Below are 13,264 nucleotides of genomic sequence, written 5' to 3'. Positions count from 1 at the left end.
CCCATATACGGCGCTTAGTCTAACTAGGAGGGTGACTAGGTATCGAATCCCCATTTTCCTGTTGAGGAAACTGAGACCCAGGAAAGTTGTGACTTGCCCAAGGTCATCCAGCAGATGTGGCAGTCAGGATTAGAACCCAGATCCTCTGATTCCTAGGTCTGTGCTGCTTTTTTAAAGTGGACGTTCATTTAGCTCAGGTATTGACTTTTTCATTCATTCAATGTCGTATTTGTTGAGCGCTTACTGTGTGCCGAGCAGTTTTGTTTGATTTTTTTCAAAGTGCCCTTTGCTTGCCAAACATGGTATTTACATTGATTACCATGATGGGAGCATGGAAGAAAGAGTGTTTTCTGACTTACTTTGCAGTCAGTAAAAACCAGGTGACAGCTTGGCTTTCAGGGGTTGGTCAATCAACCGTATGTTTTGAGTGCTTACTGTGTGCAGTGCACTGTACCAAGCGCTGGGGAAAGTACAATATAACAGAGTTGATAGACACAATCCCTGCCCACAGTCAGCTTACATTGTAGAGGGGGATGCAGACATTATTATAAATGCATGACGGGTATGTACATATGTGTCATGGGAGTCTCTTCCTTGATCCGTGGCCCAATGCGTGTATATATAAATCCAGTTGTACCAGATTTGTCCTCTACCGGATTTTATAAATAGTCTGATTCCTGTGGAATGGGAAATGATGTCAAGTTGAAAACTGTACTGTATACTTTTGGGTTAAATCAAGTGCCCCTGGGAAATCCTTCCTGGGTTCTCATAGACCTGGAAAACTTAAAGCATTTCATCATCATCATCAATCGTATTTATTGAGCGCTTACTGTGTGCAGAGCACTGTACTAAGCAGTTGGGAAGTACAGATTGGCAACATATAGAGACAGTCCCTACCCAACAGTGGGCTCACGGTCTAAAAGGGGGAGACAGAGAACAAAACCAAACATACTAACAAAATAAAATAAATAGAATAGATACGTACAAGTAAAATAAATAAATGAATAGAGTAATAAATATGTACAAACATATATACATATATACAGGTGCTGTGGGGAAGGGAAGGAGGTAAGATGGGGGGGATGGAGAGGGGGACGAAGGGGAGAGGAAGGAAGGGGCTCAGTCTGGGAAGGCCTCCTGGAGGAGGTGAGCTCTCAGTAGGGCCTTGAAGGGAGGAAGAGAGCGAGCTTGGCGGATGGGCAGAGGGAGGGCATTCCAGGCCCGGGGGATGACGTGGGCTGGGGGTCGATGGCGGGACAGGCGAGAACGAGGTACTGTGAAGAGATTCAAGAGACACAGCTGTGGCCCAGTGGAAAGATCATGCACGGGCTTGGGAGCCAAAAGACTTGTGTTCTGATCCTTGCTCTGCCACTTGCCTGCCTTGTGACTATGGGCAAGTCACTTGATTTCCCTGCCTCAGTTCCCTCGTCTGTAAAATGAGGGTTCAAGTGCCTGTTCTCCCTCCTGCTTACGCTGTGAGCCCCATGTGTGACAGAGACTGGCCTTCCTGATTAACTTGTATGTACCCCAGTGCTTACAACGGTGCTTGACACATAGTAAGTACTTAACAACTGCAGTAATAATATTCATGATGATAATTCAAGCTGAGAGGGAGTGGGGGGAAGGGACACTGAAATAAGAGGGAGGCAGCCCCAGTTGCTGTTATAAGTGAAGCAGCGTGGCTCAGTGGAAAGAGCCCGGGCTTTGGAGTCAGAGGTCATCAGTTCAAATCCCGGCTCCTCCACTTGTCAGCTGTGTGACTTTGGGCAAGTCAATTCACTTCTCTGTGCCTCAGTTCCCTCATCTGTAAAAGGGAGATTAAGACTATGAGCCCCACGTGGGACAACCTGATCACTTTTTTCCAGCGCTTAGAACAGTGCTTTGCGCATACTAAGTGCTTAACAAATACGGTTATTATTATAAGTGAGGGTAGATGGACTCATTCATTTGCTTCCAGAGTTGTACCAGAATTATTGGGCACACGCACTGCCCAGATGAGTGTGGCAGCTATACACTGTGAGGAGCCTCCTTCCCCTCCGCCCCCACCTTCATTCTTCCCTTTTCTCCCCCGCCACATCTCGACAGAAAATTTTGTGGCAGTTTCCTTAAGGAGTAAATTGTTTTGATGGCTCTAAAGGGGAAATATATATAATTGCTTAACTGAACACTATGCATATTTATTCAGTTGGCATTCAAAATTCCAAGTCTCTGTTGTACAAAGGATGTGCAGTGGGTACTTAGTGAAGTTGACTAATGATAAAGGGAAAATTAGTTGTAAAATTGACTTATAAATTAGGGAGCAATTCTAATGTTTTGGGGGGGTACAGAAATCTTGGGGGGCAGGCTAAGCATTTATTAATAGATCTTAAAGACCATTAATGTTAAACCTATCGTCAAGTGTTCTGTAGGCCGTGGAGCCTAATATTTATCTCTGGAAATTAGATCCAGTTGAGCTCAGCAGAAGACACACTCAGAGAAGCAGCATGGCCTAGTGGAAAGAACATGGCTGTGGGCTTAAGGGGACTAGGTTCTAATCCTGGCGCCACCATTTGCCTGCTGTGTGACCTTGGACAAGTCACTTAACTTTCAGGCCTCAGTTTCCTTATCTGTAAACTGGGAATACAATAACTGTTCTCCCTTTCCCCACCATAGACTGAGCCTGGTTTGGAACAGGGATCACTTGATCTATTTATCGTATACCTACCCTAGTATTTAGTACAGTATTTGGTACATAGCAGGTGCTTAACAAATCCCGCTAATATTATTTTCTTTTAAGGCAAAGTTAATTTGACACCCAAATAGCATTGTCTCAAGGTGATGGGAAATTAATTGGGGAATTTGGAGGAGGAAAGAGTTGACTATGTAATGTAAGAAGGTAGGGAGTTGCACGTCAGGGGAGCGGAATGAGGAGATGGAGGCAGGAGAGGCTAGAGCAAGTTACAGCTAGGTGGTTGGCCGTATGAAGTTGTGGAGTTGGAGGATAGGCAGGTGAAGAGGACAGATAGGTTGGTTAGGGTCAGATGGAGGAGTTGTATTTGATGTGGAGACTCACAGGAATCCAGTAAAGGGTTTTGAGGTGAGAAGTGGACTGAGTGATGCTTCAGGATGACGATCAGGGCAGTTGTGGGAAGAAGAATCTCACTGGGGTTGAGGCTGGGAGACCAGCGGGGAGGCTTTTGCAGTAGTTCCTGCCATGGCAAGATCAGATCTCAGACCGGGGTGGGAACAGTTTGGCTGGAGAAGAAGGGGCAGGTCTGGGACTAGACTGTGAGCCCACTATTGGGTAGGGACCATCTCTATATGTTGCCAACTTGTACTTCCTAAGTGCTTAGTACAGTGCTCTGCACACAGTAAGCGCTCAATAAATATGATTGATTGATTGATTGGGAGATATGCAGGAAAAACTAGCAAGAACTGGCAGTAGAGTGAACTTGAGAGTTTACCGCTAGCCGAAAGTTAAGGATTATAGTGAGATTGTGAGCTCATTCTGGGAAGGGAACTGTCTACCAACTCTATTGTAGTGCTCTATACACGGTAAACACTCAAATTGGATTGATTGTGGCCTTTCGGGATGAGGTTGATACTGGGGTGGTTGTGTTCACAACACAACAGTTCTGTCAATTGTATTTATTGAGCGCTTAGTACAGTGCTCTGCACACAGTACGATATAACAGTAAGCAGACACATTCCCCGTCCACAACGAGCTTGAAGTGCAGACGGGGAGACGGGCATTAATATAAATAGATAAATTACAGGTACCGTACATAAGTGCTGTGGGGCTGGGAGAGGCAATGAATAAAGGGAGCAAATCAGGCGACACAGAAAGGAGTAGGGGAAGGGGAAATGAGAGCTTAATCAGGGAAGGATTCTTGAAGAAGATTTGCCTTCAATAGGGCTTTGAATGGGGGTAGAGTAATTGTCTGTCGGATGTGAGTTGGGAGGACGTTCCAGGCCAGAGGCAGGACGTGGACAAGAGAACGGCGGTGATAGGTAAGTTGAGGAGTGCTATTCTAGGTACACTGAGTTTAAGATGCCAGCAGGGCATCCAAATAGTGAGGTCTTGGAGGCAGGCAGCAATGTGTACTTCCCAAGTGCTTAGTACAGTGCTCTGCACACAGTAAGTGCTCAGTAAATACAATTGAATGAATGAATGTGAGATGAGAAGTCAGGCCGGGACGTAAGTCTGAGAGTCACCTGAATAGAGGTGTTAGCTGAAGCCTTGTGAGGATGACATGTCCGAGAGAGTGGGTTTGAAACGTTAAGCGTAGAGGATCTAGAACAGAGCCTTGGGCCATAGTGAATAAAATGGAGGAGTGGTCAGAGAGGTAGGAAAATAATAAATAACTAAAAATGATGGCATTTGTTAAGCGCTTACTATGTGCAAAGCACTGTTCTAAGCGCTGGGGAAGATACAAGGTGATCAGGTTGTCCCACCTGGGGCTCACAGTCTTAATCTCCATTTTACAGATGAGGTAACCGAGGCCCAGAGAAGTTAAGTGACTTGCCCAAAGTCACACAGCTGACAATTGGCAGAGCTGGGATTTGAACCCATGACCTCTAACTCCCAAGCCCGTACTCTTTCCACTGAGCCACGCTGCTAAATAGTACTCTTAGCAAGCCAAATCTTGAAAGCTTTTCGACGAAGTGGGAATAGTTGGGGATGTCAAAAGCAGAAGAGAAATTAAGGAGAATCCAGATTTACTGTAGTCCTTCAGACTTGGCCACGAGAGGCTATTGTGACTTTGGAGGAAGCAGTCTCAGTTGAGTGAAGGGTTTGACAATGGATTGCAGAGGGTCAAGAAGAGCGTTGGTGGAGAGGACCAACCCGTTTTAGGAGTGTGCATAGGAATGGGAGCAGGGAAATGGGGCAATAGCCGGATTAGGGAACATTCTGCCAACAACGCAAGCCTGTTTGGGCTTGCTGAGCTGCATTATCGAAAAAAAACTGCTTGTTTCTGCTTCAAGTTTCAGAACACGAGTTTCCTTCAACAGAAAGTTTTGTGAAAACACAGCTCTAGTGCTGTTGAAGAACTGTCAGTCAATGACCGTTATTGAGCACTTACAATGTATAGAGCACTATACTAAGTGCTTGGGAGAGTACAATGCAACAGAGTTGGCAGACACATCCCCTGCCCATGATGAGTTGACAGTTTGAAGGGGGTGGTGGACATTAACATAAGTAAAGATAGGTACCTAAGTGCTTTGGAGTGAATATCAAATGCGAACTAGCTATATATCAAGCTAAGTATATTGCATATATGATACATTCCCAGTTAAATGGACACCCTGAACAAAGCGGTTGAATCAACTGGATATCCCACAGTCAGTCCTCCCAAAACTCCATTCCCACTTTGTTTTCACCCAATAATACTCTCTGCACTTTTTTTTTTTTGTTGTTAAAGGTTTTTTGTGAGTAGAGGGGCCAGGTTTGATGTAGTACTTTGTCTTGGAAATCCTACAAGTAGAAATTCAACTTCTTATCTCTGTTTTGCAGATAAGCTAGCCCAAATACTCCTAACAATCAGGGCAGTGTTATGATATGGGTAAATGTAACATGTGCACCCATAAAGTTGAATGACTAATGCATGCACCATAGAAAAGGTTGTCCTAACTTTTGTTGAGCGCAGTGTTCCTGAACCAAAACCCAGTGGGAGAGTTTTTGGTTTTATTTTTTTTAAACGGTACTTGTTGATCTTGCTATGTGCTAGGCACTGTTCTAAGTGCTGGGGTAGATAAAAGCTAGTCAGGATGGACTCAATCCCTGCCCTACATAGAACTCACAGTCTTAATCCCCATTTCACAGATAAAGTTAGAGGCACAGAGAAATGAAGCGACTTGCCCAAGGTCACACGGCAGACAAATGGCAGATTTGGGATTAGAATCCAGTTCCTTCTGATTCCCAGGCCTGTGCTTTAACCACTAAGCCATGGGGCTTCTCATGGCCTTGATATTCCCAGTGAAGGGGATGCTGAGGGGGGTTTTTTTTGTTTGTTTGGAATAGGAGACCCATCTGTTTAGGGAAGTTAAGACCTGGGTGATTTGCAGCCACAAATCAAATACTGTCCACCATCAGCTTGCCATTTTTATTTGCAGTCCTCATACATGCTATGTAAGTGGTGGAGAGCAGGCGTTCGTGGGTCAGCAGGCTGTGGTGGGGGTGGTGAGCGAGACAGCCAAGGAATCAGGGCTGTTGGACGCAGTGATGGGAGAGGAAGGAAGGGGGAAGGCCGGGGGATGGGGCATGCCCCTCCCAGGCTGGGCCTACATAAACTGGGGTCCAAAGTGCTGTCAAAAGTACATGCTTATTTACATTACCATCTGTCCCCCCCTCTAGACTGTAAACTCACTGTGAGCAGGGAACGTGTCTGCCCACTCTGTTATGTTGTACTCTCCCAAGAACTTAGTACAGTGCTCTAACACATCATCATCATCATCATCATCAGTCGTATTTATTGAGCGCTTACTATGTGCAGAGCACTGTACTAAGCGCTTGGGAAGTACAAATTGGCAACACATAGAGACAGTCCCTACCCAACAGTGGGCTCACAGTCTAAAAGGGGGAGACAGAGAACAAAACCAAACATACCAACAAAATAAAATAAATAGGATAGATATGTACAAGTAAAATAAATAAATAAATAAATAAATAGAGTAATGAATATGTACAACCATATATACATATATACAGGTGCTGTGGGGAAGGGAAGGAGGTAGGATGGGGGGATGGAGAGGGGGAAGAGGGGGAGAGGAAGGAAAGGGCTCAGTCTGGGAAGGCCTCCTGGAGGAGGTGAGCTCTCAGCAGGGCCTTGAAGGGAGATAGTAAGTGCTCAATAAATACGGTCGATTGGAGCTAGGGCACATTGCAACCCCCACTACAGATAGGATGAAGATGATAAACGACGAGCCGCAGAGCATGTGAAGAGCTGCAGTTGGCTCCAGCTTTAGACTGAACACTACGCAGCATAAGAAAACACAGAGCGATCCCTGGAGATTCTAACCTTGCGAGGTTATTAGGGCTGAACTGAAAATGCGGTGCCTCTTTAACAGCTGGGCAAACGGGGTGGTTTTCTCCTGCTCCTCTCCTGTAACTCTCCTTTGAACTTCATCAAGCGCTTAGTGAAAATGCGGTGCCTCTTTAACAATTGGGCAAACGTTGTGGTTTTCTCCCGCTCCTCTCCTTTGAACTTCATCTCCTTTGAACTTCATCAAGCGCTTAGTACAGTGCTCTGCACTGTACTCAATAAGTAAGCGCTCAGTAAATATGATTGAATGAATCTTGCCCCTGCTTTGATCCAAAAAAGAGCCAGAAGCACGGCAGCAAGGGGACTTGAAGTTTGGACTGGGAATTTTCACCATTGAGTTTTCACCAGAACCTTTTATTGACCTTCAGTGGAGGATGGCAAATGCTGAAAAATTCTCAGTAGGGTCACGTTTCACGAACCCTGGCTTTAATCACAAGTCTGGGGATGGAACAATCAATTTGATGGTCTCTTTATCCCTCTCACCTTTTTATGGAGGTTCTCTCTAGGGGCTGTGCTTGCTGCAGTCTCACCTGAGTTGTCGCTTCCTTTTGAATAATCAGCGGTGGTGGCAGAACTGCACAGTCCAATCCCTTGGGTGTAACAGCTCACTCTTCAAGCGGCACAGTGATAAACTAAGGATTCTGCAAGACAGTGAATATTTTTAATGGGGGTTTTTTAAGCACTTTTGACTTCAAAGAGTACCTTGTATCTACCCCAGCGCTTAGAACAGTGCTTGGCACATAGTAAGCGCTTAAATACCATAATTATTTCTATTATCTGATCTTGAGAAAGCCCAGCAGATCTATTTCCCTTCAAATACTTCATAGTGGCAGTCCTTTAGGGAAAGCTGAACCTGATTCCCGTGAAAAGAAACCATCTTAAATTATTTCTTCCAACCCCCCTAGCCTGTAAGGATGGCCTTCCCAGACTGAGCCCCCTCCTTCCTCTCCCCTTTGTCCCCCTCTCCATCCCCACCGTCTTACCTCCTTCCCTTCCCCACAGCACCTGTATATAAATATATATGTTTGTACATATTTATTACTCTATTTTACTTGTACATATCTATTCTATTTTATTGTGTTAGTATGTTTGTTTTTTTTCTCTGTCTCCCCCTTCTAGACTGTGAGCCCACTGTTGGGTAGGGACTGTCTCTATATGTTGCCAACTTGTACTTCCCAAGCGCTTAGTCCAGCACTCTGCACACAGTAAGCGCTCAATAAATACGATTGATTGATTGTGAGCAGGGAACCGTGATAGGTAGAGCATGGGCCTGGGAGTTAGAAAGCCATGAGTTCTAATCCTAGCTCCACTACTTGTCTGCTGTGTGACCTTGGGCAAGTCACTTCTCTGTGCCTCAGTTATCTCATCTGGAAAATGGGGATTGAGACTGTGAGCCCATGTGGGACTGGGACTGTGTCAACCCAGTTTGCTTGTATCCACACCAGGGCTTAGTACGCAGTAAGCACTTAACAAATACCATTATTATTATTATTGTACTGTTCCAAGTGCTTAGTACAGTGCTCTGCATGTAGTAAGCACTCAGATACAGTTGATTTTTCTCATACTCTTTTGCATGCAGGTGCTGAACAGATTCTCTTCCACACCTCTCATTCCACTTCCAACCCCGCCTATCATTCCCGTTCTACCTCAGCAGTTTGTGCCCCCCACCAATGTCAGAGACTGCATCCGTCTGCGAGGCCTTCCATACGCTGCCACCATCGAGGACATCTTGGAATTCCTCGGGGAATTCTCCACGGATATCCGAACGCATGGCGTTCACATGGTACTAAATCATCAGGTGAGTCAGCCACTTTCGGGATAGCCCAACGGTCCCTTGTTGCGCCTGACCTTGTCGAGAAAAGGTACGTCCTCAAATGTACAGAAGCAGCGGGGCTTAAGGGGTTAAGAACGGACCTGCGAGTCCGAAGCATCTGAGTCCTAATCCTGACGCTGTTGTATTTTTCCTTGAATGTGTGGTAAAAGTGTGGCTCAGTGGAAAAGAGCATGGGCTTTGGAGTCCGAGGTCATGGGTTCAAATCCCCGCTCTGCCACTTTTTCAATAAATACGATTGATTTTTCATTCATCCAGTTGTATTTATTGAGCACCTACTGTGTGCAGAGCACTGCACTCAGTGCTTGGGAAGTACAAGTTGGCAACGTATAGAGACGGTCCCTACCCGACTGTGGGCTCACAGTCTAGAAGGGGGAGACAGAGAACAAAACAAAAACATATTAGCAAAATAAAATAAATAGAATAAATATGTACAAATAAAATAGAGTAATAAATACATACAAACATATACTTGTCGGCTGTGTGACTTTAGGCAAGTCACTTAACTTCTCTGGGCCTCAGTTACCTCATCTGTAAAATGGGGATGAAGACTGTGAGCCCCCCGTGGGACAACTTGATGACCTTGTAACCTCTCCAGCGCTTAGAACAATGCTCTGCACATAGTAAGCGCTTAATAAATGCCATTATTATTATTTAAAGGCTCCTGATAAGGCAAACCACAACAAAATTAGAGAAGCAGCATGGCTCAATGGAAAGAGTACAGGCTTGGGAGTCAGAGGTCATGGGTTCAAATCCTGGCTCCACCAATTGTCAGCTGTGTGACCTTGGGCAAGTCACTTAACTTCTCTGTGCCTCAGTTACCTCATCTGTAAAATGGGGATTAGGACTGTGAGCCCCACATGGGACAACCTGATCACCTTATATCCTCCCTAGCGCTTAGAACAGTGCTTTGCACATAGTAAGTGCTTAACAAATGCCATCATTATTATTATATTACTGTCAGGAAGACAGTATTGAATGTGATACACCAAAAAAAATTACTATAAACAAATCGCTCTTTGTGAACATATTAATCTTTCACCAGAATTCATGACATTGTCTTTTTGTAACCTGGAAATAGTAAAGACCCTTCGAAATTTTGAGGCATAATGTTTTTTAATTTAGATCTGTAAAAAAAAAAATCTAAATTCTCACATTTCAGTTTATTAAAAAAGTGAAAAGAAAATTCTTCAGGACATCTTTGTAATTCATCTGGTTGTAGTCACACTCCTTAGTCTTTTAAATATTCTCAGTGTACGAGTTGCATTATGAGTGACTTTGTGCACTCTGTCTTTTGTTTTTTGGGGTTTTTTTTTTTTTTTTTTTTTTTTTTTTTGGTCGACAGTTGTCTTACCTCCGGAGTATGTATGTGCTGAGTCTATTATATAAGCCAAGGGGGAAATGGATGGGCTGCTTTCCCCCGTTTTAGAAATCTACCCCATTGCCATTTTAAAACCACCAGGTTTTGATCCTGTCAACAGTGAGTTTAGAACTCAATTAATTTACACGCTTCTAGTTTCAAACATTGGTTGAAAGTGGGCTGACCCTTGACCAGCAGGTCTTCATTGGCTACTTTGGAAAGGCTCAACAGTTAAACCGGTATAATGACTTGGTCTAAAAGGCAGGGCATCCCGGGCAAATGTCTCTAGGGCATTCGTCCATGTGAAAATAAATGAATGTTGCAGCTGACTTTGCCAGCAGAACCTGCTGAAATGGGACCTGCTCCTAAGGGAGTAACTCCCTCGTCCTGTGCCAGATTGAAAGGTGTGCAGTAGTGGATTGAACACAGCTCTATAAAAGCGCCCTGAAAATAAGAAGGAAAACCCTTCCCCGGAACGTCCCTCGATAGGGTGGCACCAAAGTGACCCTTCTGGGTCATGGTTCTAATGGGTTCTAATCCCAGCTCCGCCGCTTGTCAGCTGTGTGACTTTGGGCAAGTCACTTAACTTCTCTGGGCCTGTTACCTCATCTGTAAAATGGGGATTAAGACTGAGCCCTCTGTGGGCCAACCTGGTCACCTGGTAATCTCCCCAGCGCTTAGAACAGTGCTTTGCACATAGTAAGCGCTTAATAAATGCCATCATTATTATTATTATTATCTCGAGAAGTGAACCAGGAGGGCTTCTCACATGCTGCTCTTCTGGTGGGACACGCGCTGACACCCCACGTGACCCCAGAGGTGTCCTGTGAGGCGATGCCACCCTAAGCCTAAGGAGCTGGCGGCACTGCGTGGGTAACCTGACTGGACCTGAGAGGGATCGGATAAAGGGAATGAGTCACTTGGGCGAGCGTGGCTATACAGGTTTAGGCCGTGACTCCGAAGAAGCTCGTGTCGGTGTCAACAGTTCTTTAATCACCGTTTCGACAATCAGCACTTCTGTGGCACGCACCATTTAAAGCGAGGCTGTGGGAGTGATGTTTCTCCAACTGGCAATTATTCATTTTATTACGAGTGGATGCTGGAAGCCATTTTGATCGGATCCTCCTGAGGTTCTACTAGCCCAGCGCTCCAGCTCTGCTTTTTGTTGTTTTTCCAGATCCAGTGGCCCTCAGGGCCACTCCCTCTAATTTGAATGGATGATGTAACTTCATTTGGGGAACCTCTTCCCTCATTGAACACACAACCTCTGTGCTACAGCAAAGAAGTTAATCGCCTTTGGCCGAGTTGTCTTTTCTGAATTGCACAATAATCTTAGCATTTAATGATCCAAAGGGGGCTTTGAATGAAGTGTATCATTGAAAAGAACGAGAAAGCAGTTTTATACCTGATAAATGATATGCAGCGTGTCTGAAATTATCCTTAAAGGCTGAAATTCAGAGCATGCAGCTGCTGATTGGAAAAAGGCAGTGTAAGCCAATTATCTGATGATTATGGTATTTTTTAAGCCTTTACTATGTGCCAAGCACTGTTCTAACCACTGGGGTAGATACAAGGTAATCAGGTTGTCCTACATGGGATTCTCAGTCTTAATCCCCATTCAACAGATGAGGTAACTGAGGCACAGAGAAGTGAAGTGCCTTGCCCAAGATCACACAGCAGACTAGTGGCGGAGCTGGGATTAGAACTCACATCCTTTGACTCCTAAACCCATGCTCTTTCCACTAAGCCACACTGCAATTATCTCTCCCCTAGAAATAGAACTTGGCATTCTCGATTGTGTTAGTTTTGGATTGTGTTGGATAATTTCAGGAGGATTAAAAAGTTCTAGGTCACGTCCTGCCAACGACCAACTAATTTTTCTAAAACTCATTTATGCCCAAAATGTAAATTAAGGGTTTGAGGACTGTCAGGCTTCCCTACATATAGTGAGCCAGATATCTGATAGTCCAGCATTCAACTTGTTAATCCAGTACAGACTTGGCACCATTCACTCTGCTATCTGGTATCTCTATTTTCAGTACTACTGGTACTGATAACACTGCTATCAGAGAAGCAGCGTGGCTCAGTGGAAGGAGCACGGGCTTTGGAGTCAGAGGTCATGGGTTCAAATCCCAGCTCCACCAATTAGCTATGTGACTTTGGGCAAGTTACTTAACTTCTCCATGCCTCAGTTCCCTCATCTGTAAAATGGGGATTAAGACTGTGGGACAACCTGATCACCTTGTATCCCCTCCAGCGCTTAGAACAGTCCTTTGCACATAGTAAGCGCTTAACAAATACCATCATCATTATTATTATTATCTCCATTTTTCAGTACCAATCCTCTCTGCTGCCTAGTTCTGCAGCCTAGAAGTGTCAGCTGTATTATTGATGATGATAATAATAATAATAATAATAATGGTATTTAAGTGCTTACTATGGGCCAGACACTGTTCTTAACGCTGGTGACACTGTTTCAGAAGGCTGGGGTAGGGTAGCACAATGGGTTTGAATCGAGGAGCATCCAGTAGGCGAGGTATGCTGCAGAAGTGCTTGAAATTTGGTGTGACTTTGGCAAAAGGGCATCTATGTGACATGATAGCATTATACTCTTGCTTGCCAGTGTAATACATCTGGTGTGTTTGTGCACACGTACTGCCGCCAGCCTCCCGATCTAAAAAACTAGAAAAGTCACAGTTTAAGGTGAAATTTGTTGGCCCAAAAAATGAGGTTGGTGCCTCCAGTATATTGTTAGCATTATACTACTCTGGGGATCTGCGTGGCTCAGTGGAAATAGCCCGGGCTTTGGAGTCAGAGGTCATGGGTTCAAATCCCGGCTCCGCCAACTGTCAGCTGTGTGACTTTGGGCAAGTCACTTAACTTCTCTCGGCCTCAGTTCCCTCATCTGTAAAATGGGGATTAAAACTGTGAGCTCTCCGTGGGACAACCTGATTACCTTGAAACCTCCCCAGTGCTTAGAACAGTGCTTTGCACATAGTAAGCGCTTAACAAATACCATCATCATCATCTGGTCAATATTCTGTGTTACAT

The 13,264-nt window shown here is 44.8% G+C and overlaps 1 protein-coding gene across 6 annotated transcripts in view; it reads left to right on the top strand.

Annotated features, from left to right (window-relative positions):
- The window catches only part of ESRP1 (epithelial splicing regulatory protein 1), a 94,035-nt gene that overhangs the window by 43,212 nt on the left and 37,559 nt on the right, over window positions 1-13,264 (top strand). For all 6 annotated transcript variants that reach the window (XM_038744763.1, XM_038744767.1, XM_038744765.1 and 3 more), the window contains exon 11: window positions 8,602-8,820. In XM_038744763.1, coding sequence (XP_038600691.1) covers window positions 8,602-8,820 — 219 coding nt within the window. The remainder of the gene's footprint in view (window positions 1-8,601; window positions 8,821-13,264) is intronic.

The sequence above is a fragment of the Tachyglossus aculeatus genome, chromosome 4, assembly GCF_015852505.1.
Source record: "Tachyglossus aculeatus isolate mTacAcu1 chromosome 4, mTacAcu1.pri, whole genome shotgun sequence".
Lineage (NCBI taxonomy): Eukaryota > Metazoa > Chordata > Mammalia > Monotremata > Tachyglossidae > Tachyglossus > Tachyglossus aculeatus.
Note: the sequence above shows the minus strand (reverse complement) of the source record. Positions and strands in the feature narration are given on the sequence as shown.